We start from the raw sequence: 14,799 nt of genomic DNA, 5'->3' as shown, positions 1-14,799 counted from the left end.
AATCATAATAGAAATGCAACAAACACAACAATTGAATAAGCGCTTTTACATATACATTCTTCTTCATTTATTACATAAATCTTGAGGGTCTTCTTCAATTATAGACAGTAATTACTGAGCGCTTTCTCAAGTGTTATATCTGTTGAATGAGGTCAATGATCTTCCTTTCTGATCATATCAGATTTATTGATGATATTTCTTAATAACCATTATTCAGATTATACTTTTAAATACATTACGATTTTTAACTTTCGGATAGAAAACTATATTATACGCAATATTGTTTACAAAAACTGTCTTTCATTGCCAAAGATATAAAATTGGCAAGTAATAAATTCCAGACAACATACATCTAGAAGATCTCTTTATGATACCTTTTAGGTACCATTTAAATATGTATGTTCTACAAAAAACATTTTCATAATGTTTTTATAACATTTTTTAGACATGCATGTTGTCTGGGAAATATCTTAACGTTTTCTATTCGGGTTCTGACATAGAACCAAATAAATATAATCATGAAAAACATATGCATGAAATTTGTTAAAAATTATAATATAAAAATGCAACAAACACAACAATTGAACACAAGTACTTTTACATTTATATTTTTTTTCATTTATTAAATGAATCTTAAGGTTTTCGCCAATTGTACACAATAATTACTGAGTGTTTACTTGAATGCTGTGTTTGTTGAATGCAATCATGAATGATATTCCTTTCTGACCATATTAGACTTGCTGATGATATTTCTTACAAACCATATAATATTTAGATTGAAATTTTGATTAAAATTATGATTTTCAACAACTTTCATGCAAATGTATTACGCACAATTTCATAAGATCAATGTAAAGGAAACGATGTACATATGTTTAAGTACTTTCCTGTACTTTCCTAATAGTATTATATATTAACGCGTCTTAACATGTTCCTTTTTTTAGTATTTTTTTTGAAAAAATTAATTGTTTTTCGTTGCCAAAAATAGAAAAATGGCGAGTAATAAATTTCCTAGACAACATTATCTAAAAGACCTCTTTATATGATATCTTTTAGATATTATTTAAATATGTATGTTCTAAGAGAGTCTTTATAATGTTTTTACAAGTATCATAGATATGCATGTTGTCTAAGAAATATCCTGATGTTTTCTATATATTCGGTTTTTATATAAAATCTAAATAAATATATTCGTAACAAAAACTATATGAGAAAATTTACGATCAAAAATCGTAATAAGAAAATAGCCGTTTAACAGACACAACATTTGAACAAGTACTTTTAATATAGTCATGTAAACTTAGCACATGGCTAAAATATCTACTCCAATCACAGTAATTACTGAGCGCTCATTCAAGTACTGTGCCTGATAAATACGGCCAATAATTCTTATTTTTGATCGTATTTTCTTTATGATAATATTTCTTAGTGATCATATGATATTGAGATTGTAATTTTAATTAAAATTATGGTTTTTAGCAACTTTTAGGTAAATGTATTATGCGCAATTATGTAAATGAAATGTAAATAAGACAAGAAAAAGATTCTGTATATGCATCTAAAGTATTTTTCTAGTAGTTGTATTAAGGCGTCTTAATACGTTTTTTTTTTTTTAGAATTTTTTGTTTGCAAATTAATAATAATCTAATATAATAGTTATAATATCTTAATAATAATAATTTTTTGTTGCCAAAGATATGAAATTGGCAAGTAATAAATCCCTGGATATTTCTCACATTAACATGCATTGTTTATAAGACCTGTCTTTATATATCATATAGATATGTATATTCTTTATAAAATATCTTTATAATATTTTCATGACACTTTTTAAACATGCATGTTGCCAGAGAAATACCCCAAAAAAGTTTTTTATTTACATTTTATTTTAAAATAAATAAGTATATCCGTAAAAAACAAATATAATAATACGGAATATGAAATGGAATGAAGGTCGATGTTTTACAAGAAATTCGGACCTTTCTTACACGTTATTATCACAGTGATAAGTTTTCTTACTCACGTGTCCTTACTTTGCAAACGCTTCTGATGGTATCTGTCCAAGTTTGAAAAACTCTTGGAAGGCAGCAAATGCATTATCGTAGATCCACTGCGTTTCTCGTAAACATTTCAAGCTCCATTCCAAATTCATATTTGTCTGTTGACTCAACGTTAATGCCATTTGCTTCTTCAGCTCGTCATCGGGCTCCGTAGCGATAGGCTTCACCACTTCTGTGGAACTCAGCGTCTCCGTTTCTGATTGAGTTTGCTGAGCATTTAACTGATTCAGTTTCTGGTGCAATTCCTTTAACTGCACCTCAGATGGTTGACTAATATGCAACTGCTCATTTCGGATGCAATATCCTTCTCCTTCCGGAACAATTATGAAGGTGCGGTTGAAATAGCGGATAGGCTCTTCCTTGATATTGAGTTGTTGGAAATAGCCCGTTATTGTAATGAACATCATTGTTTGCTGTAAATAAATAAAAAATAAATTATATAACTTTATCTTTATTTCTTCATATAAAAAATAATAAACAATTTATTTATATATAATATATGACACATAACAATATATGACTACATAGTAATAAATAGCTACTTACTGTAACAAGAGAGATGTCCATAGTAAAAGTATTCAGTAAATGCCTTGTACGCGGCATTTCTGATATAAAAGAAACTACAGGTAATCTACCCTGTTTCAAAAATTTCTGTCTTCTAATCGTGTCATTTACTCTAAGTAAATTACGATTTTCTAAATAATGTCCATTTAACCTGTAACAAAAATAATTTTGGTTAAACAATTTCCGATTCTCTTAATACTAAAAATTTTTTAACTATTTCCACAGCACAAGTATAGTTAAAACCATTTTCTAGTCTAGTAAAAACTTCTGTATTAAAAGATAAAAAGCTACGAAACTTTCCTTTATTTTTTAAGAGAATTTTCTTGTTAAAGAGAAAATAAAACTTTGCAACATATTGCAAATACTTACTTGTTATTATTGAAAGTGTTCATTGTCATGCTAAAGAATGCATGTTCATTATAGGCATCTAGTAAGGGTTGACGATTCTCACTATCGAATATCGTAAAATATTGTTGCAAAAATTGACTTGCAATTTCTTTGGCTTTTGCATCTTGGACATACATCCTTTGCGACGAAGGAATTTTGGCAGGTTCATCCATCATATCAAAAACAATCGGTCGTGGTAGTTCCGTGCCATCCTGCAAATAAGAACAGCAAAATAAAATCATATGTCACATAAAAAAAAATACAATTTTAAAAATGTAAAACTGTGCATGATATACTTACCAGACGCAGTAATCTTGCGAATCGTCTTCGAACATCACTATAATTGAACAGAAAAAGTCCGGATCGTCCATATAATAACAAATGTTAAAAAAAAATACATAGATTTATCAAATAATATAAGGAAGAATATGAATTGTTCACTTCAAATTTAAAAATTATACGTGCAGTTTCATAAAAATTCACAAAATTTAAAAATATATTACATCATTAAATAGAACATTACTGTTATGTATATAACAGTAAATATATATATATATCACAGTAATTATATATTATATATTATATATTATTTATATATTATTAAAATTGAGAGTAAATATATATACTTTGTTATATATATAATAGTAAATGTTGCATTCAATTTAATATTATAAATACTATTTAATTAAATTTAGAATAAATTTTAAATAAAAAATGTTTACTAAGAAAGTTTTTAAAATAAGTATAAAATGATCTCTGTCGGAATACCATCTTATGAACAGAGAGAGAAAGAGAAATTAGCAGATTACTTTTAATACTTCCTGTTTCTCAATAAAAGAGAACAATATATTACCTAACATACTCATTTTGTCGATATTTATACTTATTACAGACAGGATTTCCAGTTAACTTCAATTCCTCCAGTTTTAAATCCTTAATAGCATCCAACTGTTGAATGTCTTTAATCTAGAATACACAATTAATTCAGATTAAAACCAAGCATTATTATGTTAATGACAATTTTATACAATTTTATATTTTCTTGTTGAAATAAACTCACCTTATTATCACCAATATATAAAATTTTCAATTTTGAGAATTTCTTAGTCAGTATACTAAGTCTCTCAATATTCTGCAACTTATTTCCTTCTAAGTTCAAAGCTTCTAAATTCGGTATGTGTTCCGCTACAATGTCCAACACAGTCTTCATCATAACCGGATGGAACAATACACAAAAGTAATCAGAGCAAAGGTCTATAAGATAAACATATTTACGTTAAAAAAAACTCCCAAGTTACAATAATTAATATTTTTAATTAATACATTATTATCCTCATTATACTTATAGTTTTATAACTTTTTATTCTTACCAGGATCAAGATAGAACTTGGACAAATTCAAAGCATTGGTATCTTGTACATATCTCTTAACCATTGCTTGTTTTAACCTTTCCTTCAATTTATCATCAATATCATAAATTGGAAATCCTGGTTTCACTTTCACTTGCAATTTAAATCCATCACTCATTGTGATCTTATAATCACAGTTTTGTAATGCAACTGCCGTCTTATAATCGTCTATATAGAAACTGGCATCAGTTGCAGATGTCTTGTACTGTAAATAAATTTTATAATTCAGCTATAAGAATTTACGGTTTTACACTTGAAATTTAATTATATTATATTAATTCTAAAAAAACTATGTTATATTAAAGCTAAAAAATCACTTAGAGATAATAAGATATATATAATATTATATAAAAAATATGTATTTTCTAATAAGTTTACTTGCCACTATGGGTACAAATACATCAGGCGCAATGTAATTCAAAAGGGTATTTATAATAAAATCCCTTTCGTACTTCTGACCATATGGTATCTATAAAATACAATTAAAAATTTAAATTATTGTATAATCATTTTACATTAGTGTATAAGTATATACTTTAGGTGCACTAAGTATTTTATATTATTGTGCCAGTACTTCAGTATAATATCACAGAAATAAACTTACACTAACTCTATACCAATTGGATTCTCTTAAAGGAGGAAGCCGTCTAGGACCTGACTGACCTCCCTTAAAATTTCTATTTGGCATAGGACTGTTCCTGCCACGAGGAACAGTTCGCCAACGTTCCCCTCGTTCTCTATTATTCGAATTCATTATCACTTGTCTCGAATTGTTATTCGAAGTCATCGGAATGTCGTCATCCAAATTAACAAATGTCAAATTACGAGCCAAATTGTTAGGCGTATGGGTCTTAAATGACACACGGTGCTTGATATGACCATGGGGTCTTCCATCTCTCCCATGGGGTCTTCCTACTCGATCATCATGACCTAAGAATATATATTAGTGAAATAATATGACATGATCATTACTTTTTTTGTGATTTAATTCGAATATAATAAATATTTTTAATGTTCAACGTAAACACATTGTATATACACAAAAAAATTTATTTTTAATCGGCCTGTCAGTTAAAAAGTTTCCATTTCATGCCAAAAAATATCCCTAAATTTTTATGAAAAAAATATTAAGATTTAGAGGTCGCTAGTGAACGATTTTTAATTTTTATTTGTCATTAATTCTATTTATTTTGCAAGTAAAACAACAAACTCGTAACTTGCATATTTCGACATCAACAAATGATTAACAAATTCCTATGTTATTTTTACGTCGATCGCCTTTATTCTATGTATATCGTTTCACTAACTTAATCTTGTTTTAGCGGAACATTATTTAAAAAAGAAACTAAGAGAGTAAATTTTTTTTCTTTGTTGTTAGCAACAAATGAGCAACAAATAAAAATGTTAGTTAAAATCGATTCTGTTCACTTTGTTTCGCTAACTTATAAGATGTGATATTGTCTGACACTTTTTTGAAGAAATTTTAGATTTACGTTACAATCTACTGTTTTTAATGTGGTATTATTTAAAAAAGACTGCACATAATATAAGTGCATTTAATAAACATTATATTTGACACTTCTTCTCTTCTCTTCAATGTCTTTTTCATCTATGCCCAACTTTATACAAAAAGTATATATGTACAAACGATCTGTAACATCTATAGTCATTATTTTATTCTTAACAAAACTCATGTAAGTGGCAGATTTACTTAGTATTGATAATTTATATCGTTTCTGCATATCAAATGTAATATTGTGGACATATAAATGCAATTATGTAACTCAATTTATTGTAAAGTGTATCAGGAAACATAATGAATTTGACAAATTAATTGTCATTGAAAAAGATTGAAACACACACGTTTGAGAAATCAAATAAAGAATTAATTACTCCACATGAAGAATCAGTGCACTGCTCACAAAGGCATTGATTTGCTGATTGATGCGCTAAAACCGAGTCTAAAATTAATATTTCATAGATGCAGTTATAATTAGAAGTGATAGATTAGCAGCAGAAACTATTTTACAAAAGTTAAACTCTATTTACAATTTCTGAAATTTATTTTATGAAACTCTATTTGTCAAAACTCTATTTACATTTTTGAAATTCATTTTATCTATATTTAATAATTTAAATAGGAAAATGCAATCGACTTCACAAATCTAACATTTGAGAACCAAAATCATAAGAGTACATATGGTATATTATATAAAACTATATACTGGAGTGTTTTATAAGAAAAAACTCGATTATAAACTGTGTAATTGAAAAAGATTGTGGCGTCGAGTGGCTCACCGCTCTGTGCGATTGACTCGCGATTTGTAGACCCGAGTTCAATCCCACGTGCGCCCAAACGCGATGATTTTTCGCGTTTAATGAGCCAAAAAATGGCTCCACCTGGTGATCAAAAGATCTATGATCATCAGCGCCGTTCGGATTCGGCGTTAAACTATAGGTCCTATACATCAGTATACATATCAGTAGATATTTGTCTCTAATATCTGACTGAGGTAGGATTCTGTGGACCAATCACCCACAAATCCGAAAAACAATCTGATTCGAGAAACGAATATAGGCCTCGGACAAAAGAGGTCTATAGACGTCCTATGCTCCACATAAGGAGATAAAAGGAGTCGTTAATTGAAAAAGATTACAAAAATCCACATAATTTTCTTAAATTGGAGGACATTCATGTAAGTACAGAAAACTGAGCTTTTCTATCACGTTCTAATAATGGAGTAACAAAGAAACAAGAAGTCTTTTTCAGGGTATAATGTTTAGATTTCTTAATTTCTAGGTGTCCATCAGATTAATACCTGATTTCATTTTACAAATAATGTTCTGATAAAATTGGAGTTAATTAACCTTGAAAATGTTAAAGAATGGCAGCTACTAAGAAACGCTGCAATCCAAAATTTTAGCGACAATTTAGTGAAAAGTTTTGGAGTTTTGGGTTTCAGTACTGAAAAAAGAATATAATGATAATAAGCCAATATTTGAAAGAGTCAGTATATTTGCTATATAATTACTTTCTCTCCCTCATTCCTCTGCTAACGTCGGAAGATTATTTTCTCAAATTAATCTAATAAAAACCGATATAAGAAATTTAATTTTATCTGCTACTCTTTCTGGACTCATACAAACAAAAGAATACTTAAATGGTAAAAGTTGTTATATCTTGCCTATATCACAAGAGTTATTTAAACTGCATTCTAAAAATATGTATAAGAAAAACAAAGACTACGAAATGTTTAACTGATAAGTCTGAGACTAGTCACATTAGTGAGACTAAAGATTAAAGAAAAACACAAAATAACAGTAAGATATAATATTAATACTTGTAATTTTCCATTCAATAATGTTATTGTTAGAGGCAAAAAATCTCAGTACTCAATAATTTCCACCAAGTAAATGCCAGCTTTACATGCACGAAATAGTGTTTTTCTAGTATCTTTTGTCCTACAGAAATTATATAGGGTATACATCACATTTGAATAATTTAAATGTAATTTATTAATTGAAATCGCTCAAACAATTAAAGCGATGGGTTAATTGTTTTTCGGGAGCAACGCATAATTTCACAAATTATTTAATCAACGTATTCTGTACTTCTGGGATTTTCGAGTTTGAAATTCTAATCCTAATTCTAATAGCTTTAGTCCAAAATCCCACGTATGCATAATTAAGAAATTTGAATATAATATACTGTTGATTAAGAAATGTCTTCTTAATTCATTAGTATAGAATTCTCTCATTTCTCTAATAAATTAAATATAATAAATAAATAAAATATTTAAAATAATAATTAATTAAATAATTAATTAAATTTAATATAATTCTAATAAATAATTTTAACACATCTCATAACGTATCTATTTTACATTATATATAAATATATATATATATATATATCTCTTAACAAAATGTACGATTAATACGAAAATGAGTTCAACGTGCTTCTTTCTCAAGTAGATTATTTTCTATATATTGCTCAACCGACTTTAACAATTCATATCGCAAAAAAAGCGTGCAAGCGTGTAAATCAAGTGAACCCTAAAAAACTACACAGCTGTATAGCCTTTATGATATCGAACTTGTTTTTTCGCGTTGGATGCCAAATGCCAATGATCTTACCAGCGGTAAAAGATGCAAGTAAACGACTGCTGGAAATCGTATGGCATAAGTATCGAAACATGGAGCATTGTTACAAGCACGCGAGAGTTCTAGAGTGTGTTAAATTTTACACATGATGTGCGTATCACTTAATTCTTCTTCAACATTCAGTGAACAAAAATAAGGATAACTCATAGGTTAAATGGAGCGCACTCCCAAATCATACATACGGGTGATACGGGATATAAAACTGAAAAAGGGACTTACCGAAGTAGCTCTTATCTACTTCGTTTCCTCGGTTGTTGCGGCCGTTGCCCCACATCTTATTTGACTTCTTCGGCATTTTCTTTTTTGGTTTGGATTGCCTTTTTGTTTGATACGAATAAGAAGCCAAACAGCGGAAGGTCTTCAATAAAAAATCCAAAGTACAACCGATCACGTACACTCACGTACAAGCCTAACCTCACTTTTAAAGACTCGGATTAGCTATAATCACAAAAAACACCAGACATCCATTACTCAAGAGCGTCAGAGAACGAGTGGTCACGAAATACGCAGAATACGCTACGCGAGACATACCTAGCGACAAAAGCGCGTTGCGCGCATGCGCAGAAGCGACGTGGCAACAAAAGTAGGGACAGGTAGAGACGCCACACGATACAAGCTTTTCTGATTGGTTGAAAAATCCAGGCTCTAGGCCAGCTAGGCGCTAGACACTTTGAATAGTGCCAGGAAGCATTAACGTTCCTTCCAGTTCCTTCCCTGTATGTTTTTATGGTCAATTGTGGTACAGGACCTGAAATATGTAGATACACCCCTTTTCTTTTCCGTTTGGTGAGATTTTTTAATTCTACTGAATTAAAAATCAAATCTTCTGAATTAAAAATCAAATCTTTTCTTGCCGTAGCTTTCACAAAAAAAATGCATAACTTCGGACGGTGCATGTAGGGTGACTTAGAGGAGATTACAGCGGCCGCTGTAGCACATTTTCTTAGAAAAGATTTTTTTTGCTGCGCGCTCCGACGTCTCTGTGGCCCAGTCAGGAATTTGGGGACGAGGCCATTTCACCAAGATTGATTGATTTGATTCCGACGTTTAAACAAGAGAAATAACTTACCTGTGCAACATCTATTAAAATATGTTGTTTTGTAATATTCCATTATGTTTTAAAAATTTCGTCGGCACTGCATAGCAATTCGGTAAATGTGATCGTAACACATCAAGACTAAGTTTGAACGATCTTAAATATAAAAACCGATTATCGGCTGAATACCGGCCTATAGGTCATAAATCAAAAGTAAGAAACTAAAAATTGACGATTGTCGATTATAACTTAATTAATTCGTACATCTATAACCATTTACAACTACACTTGTCACTTATGTAATTATCGAATGGGCTTAAGAGCACTGACATCGTTGTAAGCGCGTTCTGAATCAGGTCACTAATAATATGGGTGTCTAATACTTTTGCACAAGGTTATAATAAGCGCATGGTGAAGAAAAAACGCATCATTATACTTATACTTACAGGCGGCAATGGTCAAAGTCCAAAGATCATAAAGATGCCTTTTGTGTTCTTGAATATTGTCTTATTTGAATAGCGGCAGCTGCCGCATACCTATATATTTGCTAGCATGGTGGAAGGGATAATGCTTTCATTGGTTACTAGGCACACGACCTAGGCATTCCTCTAAATGGGGGAGGAAAGAAAATCCTTTACAATCTGTTTTTTTCCGTAGCTCGAGCCCAAATACAAGTTTTTATAAATAACTGCACGGTTCAATAGTTACGCCTGCAGAAAATTGAAAGAAATAAAATATCATTTTATTTCTTTCAATAATTCAGTAGAAAGAAAATAAATATTTATCTGCGTACTCTCTCTCTCTCTCTCTCTCTCCATTTTTATCTTATTATAATAGATTAAATCTTAAGGCTATTTGTAAAATAATAAATTTTTAGTATTTTTATATACAGAGACCTGTACGATATTCTAAATGAAAACGACGGTAGATATTTTGTGCTTTATCGTTGCTCCAGCAGGTATCGAGGTACCGCATATAACAAAAAAAGGGTGCGTAATGGTTTCTTCTTCCTGCCGCATTTCACAATCTGCATCTTTCTACTTAGACAGCATAGAATATTTATAATAAATATTCATAAATATTTAATGTTATTCATTTTTTTCAAATATTATTATTTAAATATTTTATACATATTTTAATTTACAGGATGTTGGAATTTAAATGTGTGTGCCAAAACTTTGAGAATGTGTATTTGAAAGATCGATGAACTGAGAAAAAAGTCCTGTGTAGAGGTATGTACGTTTTTGCTTCTTTTCGCCGGTCAGTTTCTCTCGTTTAAACGAGTGTATATTTCTGTAAAAGTAGCAAATGTCGGAGCGCGCAGCAAAAAAACTTTTCTAAGAAAATGTACACACAGCGACTGCGACCTTTCCTATCAAGTAATCTCCTCTAATTCACCATACATGCACCGTCCGAAGTTATGCAATTTTTGTTAAAGCTACGGCAAGAAAAGATTTGATTTTTAACTCAAAAGAATTAAAAAATCTCACCTAGCGGAAAAGAAAAGGGGTGTATCGAAAAATCAGGAATTTTAATTTAAATTATAATTTTAAATCTTATAGCTGATTTCCAGATAGCGCACAATATATTTACAGAATATTTACAACATATTTTTAATATTTATTTTTAATAGTTTATGAATATTTTGTGGCCTTAGATTGCGCAGATTATAGATATTTATTATGAATATTATGAAATTTTTATTGTATATTTTAATAGAAATGCTAAAAAGTACTTAATAAGACAACATAATCTAAGTAAATAAAAGTATTTCCTAAAAATATTTATCTACGTTTAAAACATAAATATATTACATAAAATATTTAGGCTATATTTTAGTTTTCAAATAAACGTTGCTATACCAGAATGCGCACTGGATTATGATTTGTGATACATAATTCAAAAATATATGCGATAAAATAAAGTTTTGCTGAAGATGGCTCAAATTTGAGCAGAAACGTACGAAATAGATTTGTATGATATTTCAAAAAATTAATAAAAATAAATATTTTTAAATATTTATTATAAAATATTCTGTACTGTCTGGACTGCAAATCATTCAATCATTAGAAATCATCTTCTCTTGCTCCGTTTTAACAAAAAAAGGATCAATATGATTAATTACTTGAAACTATGCTAAGCGTTAGATCTACACTGCCAAGCCGTATTCACTACAAAACCGAAAGCCTACATATTTCAGGTCCTGTACCACAATTGACCATAAAAACATAAAGGGAAGGAACTGGAAGGAACGTTAATGCTTCCTGGCACTATTCAAAGAGTCTAGCGCCTAGCTGGCCTAGAGCCTGGATTTTTCAACCAATCAGAAAAGTTTGTATCGTGTGGCGTCTCTAGCTGTTCCTACTTTTGTTGCCACGTCGCTTCTACGCATGCGCGCAACGCGATTTTGTCGCTAGGTAATGTCTCGCGTAGCGTATTCTGCGTATATTTTGTGACCACTCGTTCTCTGACGCTCTTGAGTAACGGATGTCTGGTGTTTTTTGTGATTATAGCTAATCCGAGTCTTTAAAAGTGAGGTTAAGCTTGTACGTGAGTGTACGTGATCGGTTGTACTTTGGATTTTTTATTGAAGACCTTCCGCTGTTTGGCTTCTTATTCGTATCAAACAAAAAGGCAATCCAAACCAAAAAAGAAAATGCCGAAGAAGTCAAATAAGATGTGGGGCAACGGCCGCAACAACCGAGGAAACGAAGTAGATAAGAGCTACTTCGGTAAGTCCCTTTTTCAGTTTTATATCCCGTATCACCCGTATGTATGATTTGGGAGTGCGCTCCATTTAACCTATGAGTTATCCTTATTTTTGTTCACTGAATGTTGAAGAAGAATTAAGTGATACGCACATCATGTGTAAAATTTAACACACTCTAGAACTCTCGCGTGCTTGTAACAATGCTCCATGTTTCGATACTTATGCCATACGATTTCCAGCAGTCGTTTACTTGCTTCTTTTACCACTCGTAAGGTCATTAAACTTCACTTACAGATAAGTTCGTTTGATCTTCAATTATACTTCGAGCCTCGTTCTCAAGATTACAATATGTAGTTATTTAGAGCTCTGGAAATCCTCTCATTTTTCTGGTCAATTATATGTTTATGCGTTTAAATTTTTTTGAGTATATTTATTTATCTATTAAGATATTTCTTCATAAGAAGATAAACAAAATACATTGAATAAAATGAAATTAAAAGTAACAGGTAAAACGAGTTTCTGAAGTACTGGTTATTATCTAATTTTCGCTCTTGCAATAGAAAAATTATTTATGTGTGATACTGGAGATTTTTTTATAATATTTAGCTCAATTGACGTTAAGGTTTGAGCCTTACTCGCAGTTCCTAACGCTAACAATATAATTGTGTTTTCTGTTAATCCTTGTAAATTAAATTAAGTAAAGGATACCAAGTCTTAATTTTATTTAATACTAATTTTATTTAATACTATTTTAATATCCCATGTAGATGTATAACGTGCATTTACCAGTCTTAATTTTTCTACTCCTTTTGATTTAAAAAATGATTAATAATCGGTTCTTTTCTGATCTTATTGAGCGAGATTAGTGAAATTGCACTGCGATGTGTATTTAATCTGTAAGAGGCATCTTCCTTGTACAAATTTGTTAAAATCTCTAATAGACCATTTGTCATAATCACAAAAGGTCTTGTTGCTTTTATGCGCAGAAAATCTACTATTTTCTTAACGATGAATTATATATTATTGATTAAGCATATTATCCGATAATGATGCAATTGATATATCTATGCAACCAGTTGGCAACTTTTTTCTTGAATAAGTTTCCCTGAGACAATGCCTGATAATAGTGTAAGACTTTGTGCCATCGATCTGCAAAGTGACAATAGTAATTGTTGAGACGATTTAAAAACTAGGAGATCTTTTTCTAGCAGTTTCTTAAACATTGAATACTATGCTTGAGCTTTCCATATGATACTATAAGGTTTCCTTTCGCTTTATCCTGAACTATTTTATTTAATGTTCATAAAATCGTGGAAAAAGGAGGAAAGGCGTAAAAGTAAAAAAATCGAAAAGACGTCAATTGCCCAGGCATCTGGTTCTACAATCTAAGACCAATATTTTGACATTTCGTATTAACACCCGTAGCAAATAAATCTATTTCTGGAAAACTAAAATCATTTGTAATTTCGTTGAAGGCATACTGAACTAATTCTCGTTCCGTATCCGGGTTCTTTAAACGAGATAATCTATCTACTACCGCGAATTTTGCTTTGACGTATATGTGTTCTTCGTGTAACCATACGTCGTTTTCTTCTGCACAGTGCCATATCTGCTTTTCTACTTTATTAAATCTTTGATATTTAATACCTCCCATTTTATTAATGTAAGCAATAGCCATGGTATATATTGCCCATTATCAATAAAACATTACACTTTCTAATTTTGGGTTCAAAAGATAACAACGCTAACCAGAAGATTGCCTTTAGCTCTAATAAATTTATATGCTCTTGTTTCTTCTTTTCCGTCTAGAAACCATGAATTTGTTGGGTATGTTAAGTTAGCACCCCAACTATAGTACTCAGGAGTTCTTATTAGAGTTCCCATTTCCTTTTGACGAGACGAAGAGTTCCCTATAGTGAATAACAAGAGTTCCGCTCAATAAACATTTTTTTTACATTTTTTAAAAAAGGGGTGCTAACTTTTTATCGAATTTCGAGGTGGAATAGTTCTGAGCGGCTTAATAGCTTCAATCTGCGATTGCCTAAAGTTCCTGATATGTAAAAAAAATTTTCCAATATTAAAAAAAAATTAAAAATTTTTGAAAAATTAATTTTTAGATACAATAGTTCTGATGATAATTCCTGTTTCTTTTTGACGATACGAAGAGTTCTTTATGATTTTTAATGACATATGCGCTTAATAATCATTTTTTAATAATTTTTTAAAAATGAGGTGCTAACTTTTTAACGAAATTCAAGGTCGCATAGTTCTGATCAGCTTAACAGAAGTATTTTGTGAATACTAGGGTTCTTGATACATAAAAAACATTTTTGAAGAATAATAAAGTTTAAAAAAAATAGTAGAAATCTTTGAAAATTTTTTTGATAGTATCGAGTAGTTCTGAGTAGCGTTTCTTACAGTTCTCGACGAGTTCTATCGAAAACTGTAAGGTGAAAAAGCGATTGGACC

At 30.3% G+C, this 14,799-nt stretch overlaps 2 protein-coding genes across 2 annotated transcripts in view; one reads left to right on the top strand and one right to left on the bottom strand.

The window, feature by feature from the left end:
- Positions 1-2,029: 2,029 nt before the first annotated feature.
- LOC108776922 (nuclear RNA export factor 1) lies at positions 2,030-8,879 on the bottom strand. The gene is made up of 11 exons (XM_018543671.1): positions 8,804-8,879; positions 5,181-5,350; positions 5,025-5,087; positions 4,803-4,889; positions 4,382-4,625; positions 4,072-4,265; positions 3,865-3,977; positions 3,312-3,348; positions 2,994-3,223; positions 2,607-2,775; positions 2,030-2,473 (listed from the first exon to the last, which is right to left on the bottom strand). The coding sequence occupies exons 1-11, from the start codon at positions 8,877-8,879 to the stop codon at positions 2,030-2,032; spliced, it is 1,827 nt and encodes a 608-aa protein (XP_018399173.1).
- Positions 8,880-12,276: 3,397 nt separating this feature from the next.
- The window catches only part of LOC108776900 (nuclear RNA export factor 1), a 31,784-nt gene continuing 29,261 nt past the window's right edge, over positions 12,277-14,799 (top strand). Inside the window, exon 1 of the mRNA XM_018543643.1 lies at positions 12,277-12,352. Within this exon, the coding sequence (XP_018399145.1) occupies positions 12,277-12,352 (76 nt within the window). The remainder of the gene's footprint in view (positions 12,353-14,799) is intronic.

Source organism: Cyphomyrmex costatus, unplaced genomic scaffold (genome assembly GCF_001594065.2).
Source record: "Cyphomyrmex costatus isolate MS0001 unplaced genomic scaffold, Ccosl1.0 scaffold395, whole genome shotgun sequence".
NCBI lineage: Eukaryota > Metazoa > Arthropoda > Insecta > Hymenoptera > Formicidae > Cyphomyrmex > Cyphomyrmex costatus.
This window is presented reverse-complemented; position numbering and strand designations above follow the sequence as displayed.

What these genes read in the sequence shown, in the direction of transcription:
- LOC108776922 (XM_018543671.1), bottom strand. Translation starts at nt 8,879, where the DNA reads ATGCCGAAGAAGTCAAATAAGATGTGGGGCAACGGCCGCAACAACCGA. An exon ending in AGTAGATAAGAGCTACTTCG is followed by an intron (nt 5,351 to 8,803) that starts GTAAGTCCCTTT and finishes ATATATTCTTAG; the next exon opens with GTCATGATGATCGAGTAGGA. An exon ending in TATATATTGGTGATAATAAG is followed by an intron (nt 3,978 to 4,071) that starts GTGAGTTTATTT and finishes TGTGTATTCTAG; the next exon opens with ATTAAAGACATTCAACAGTT.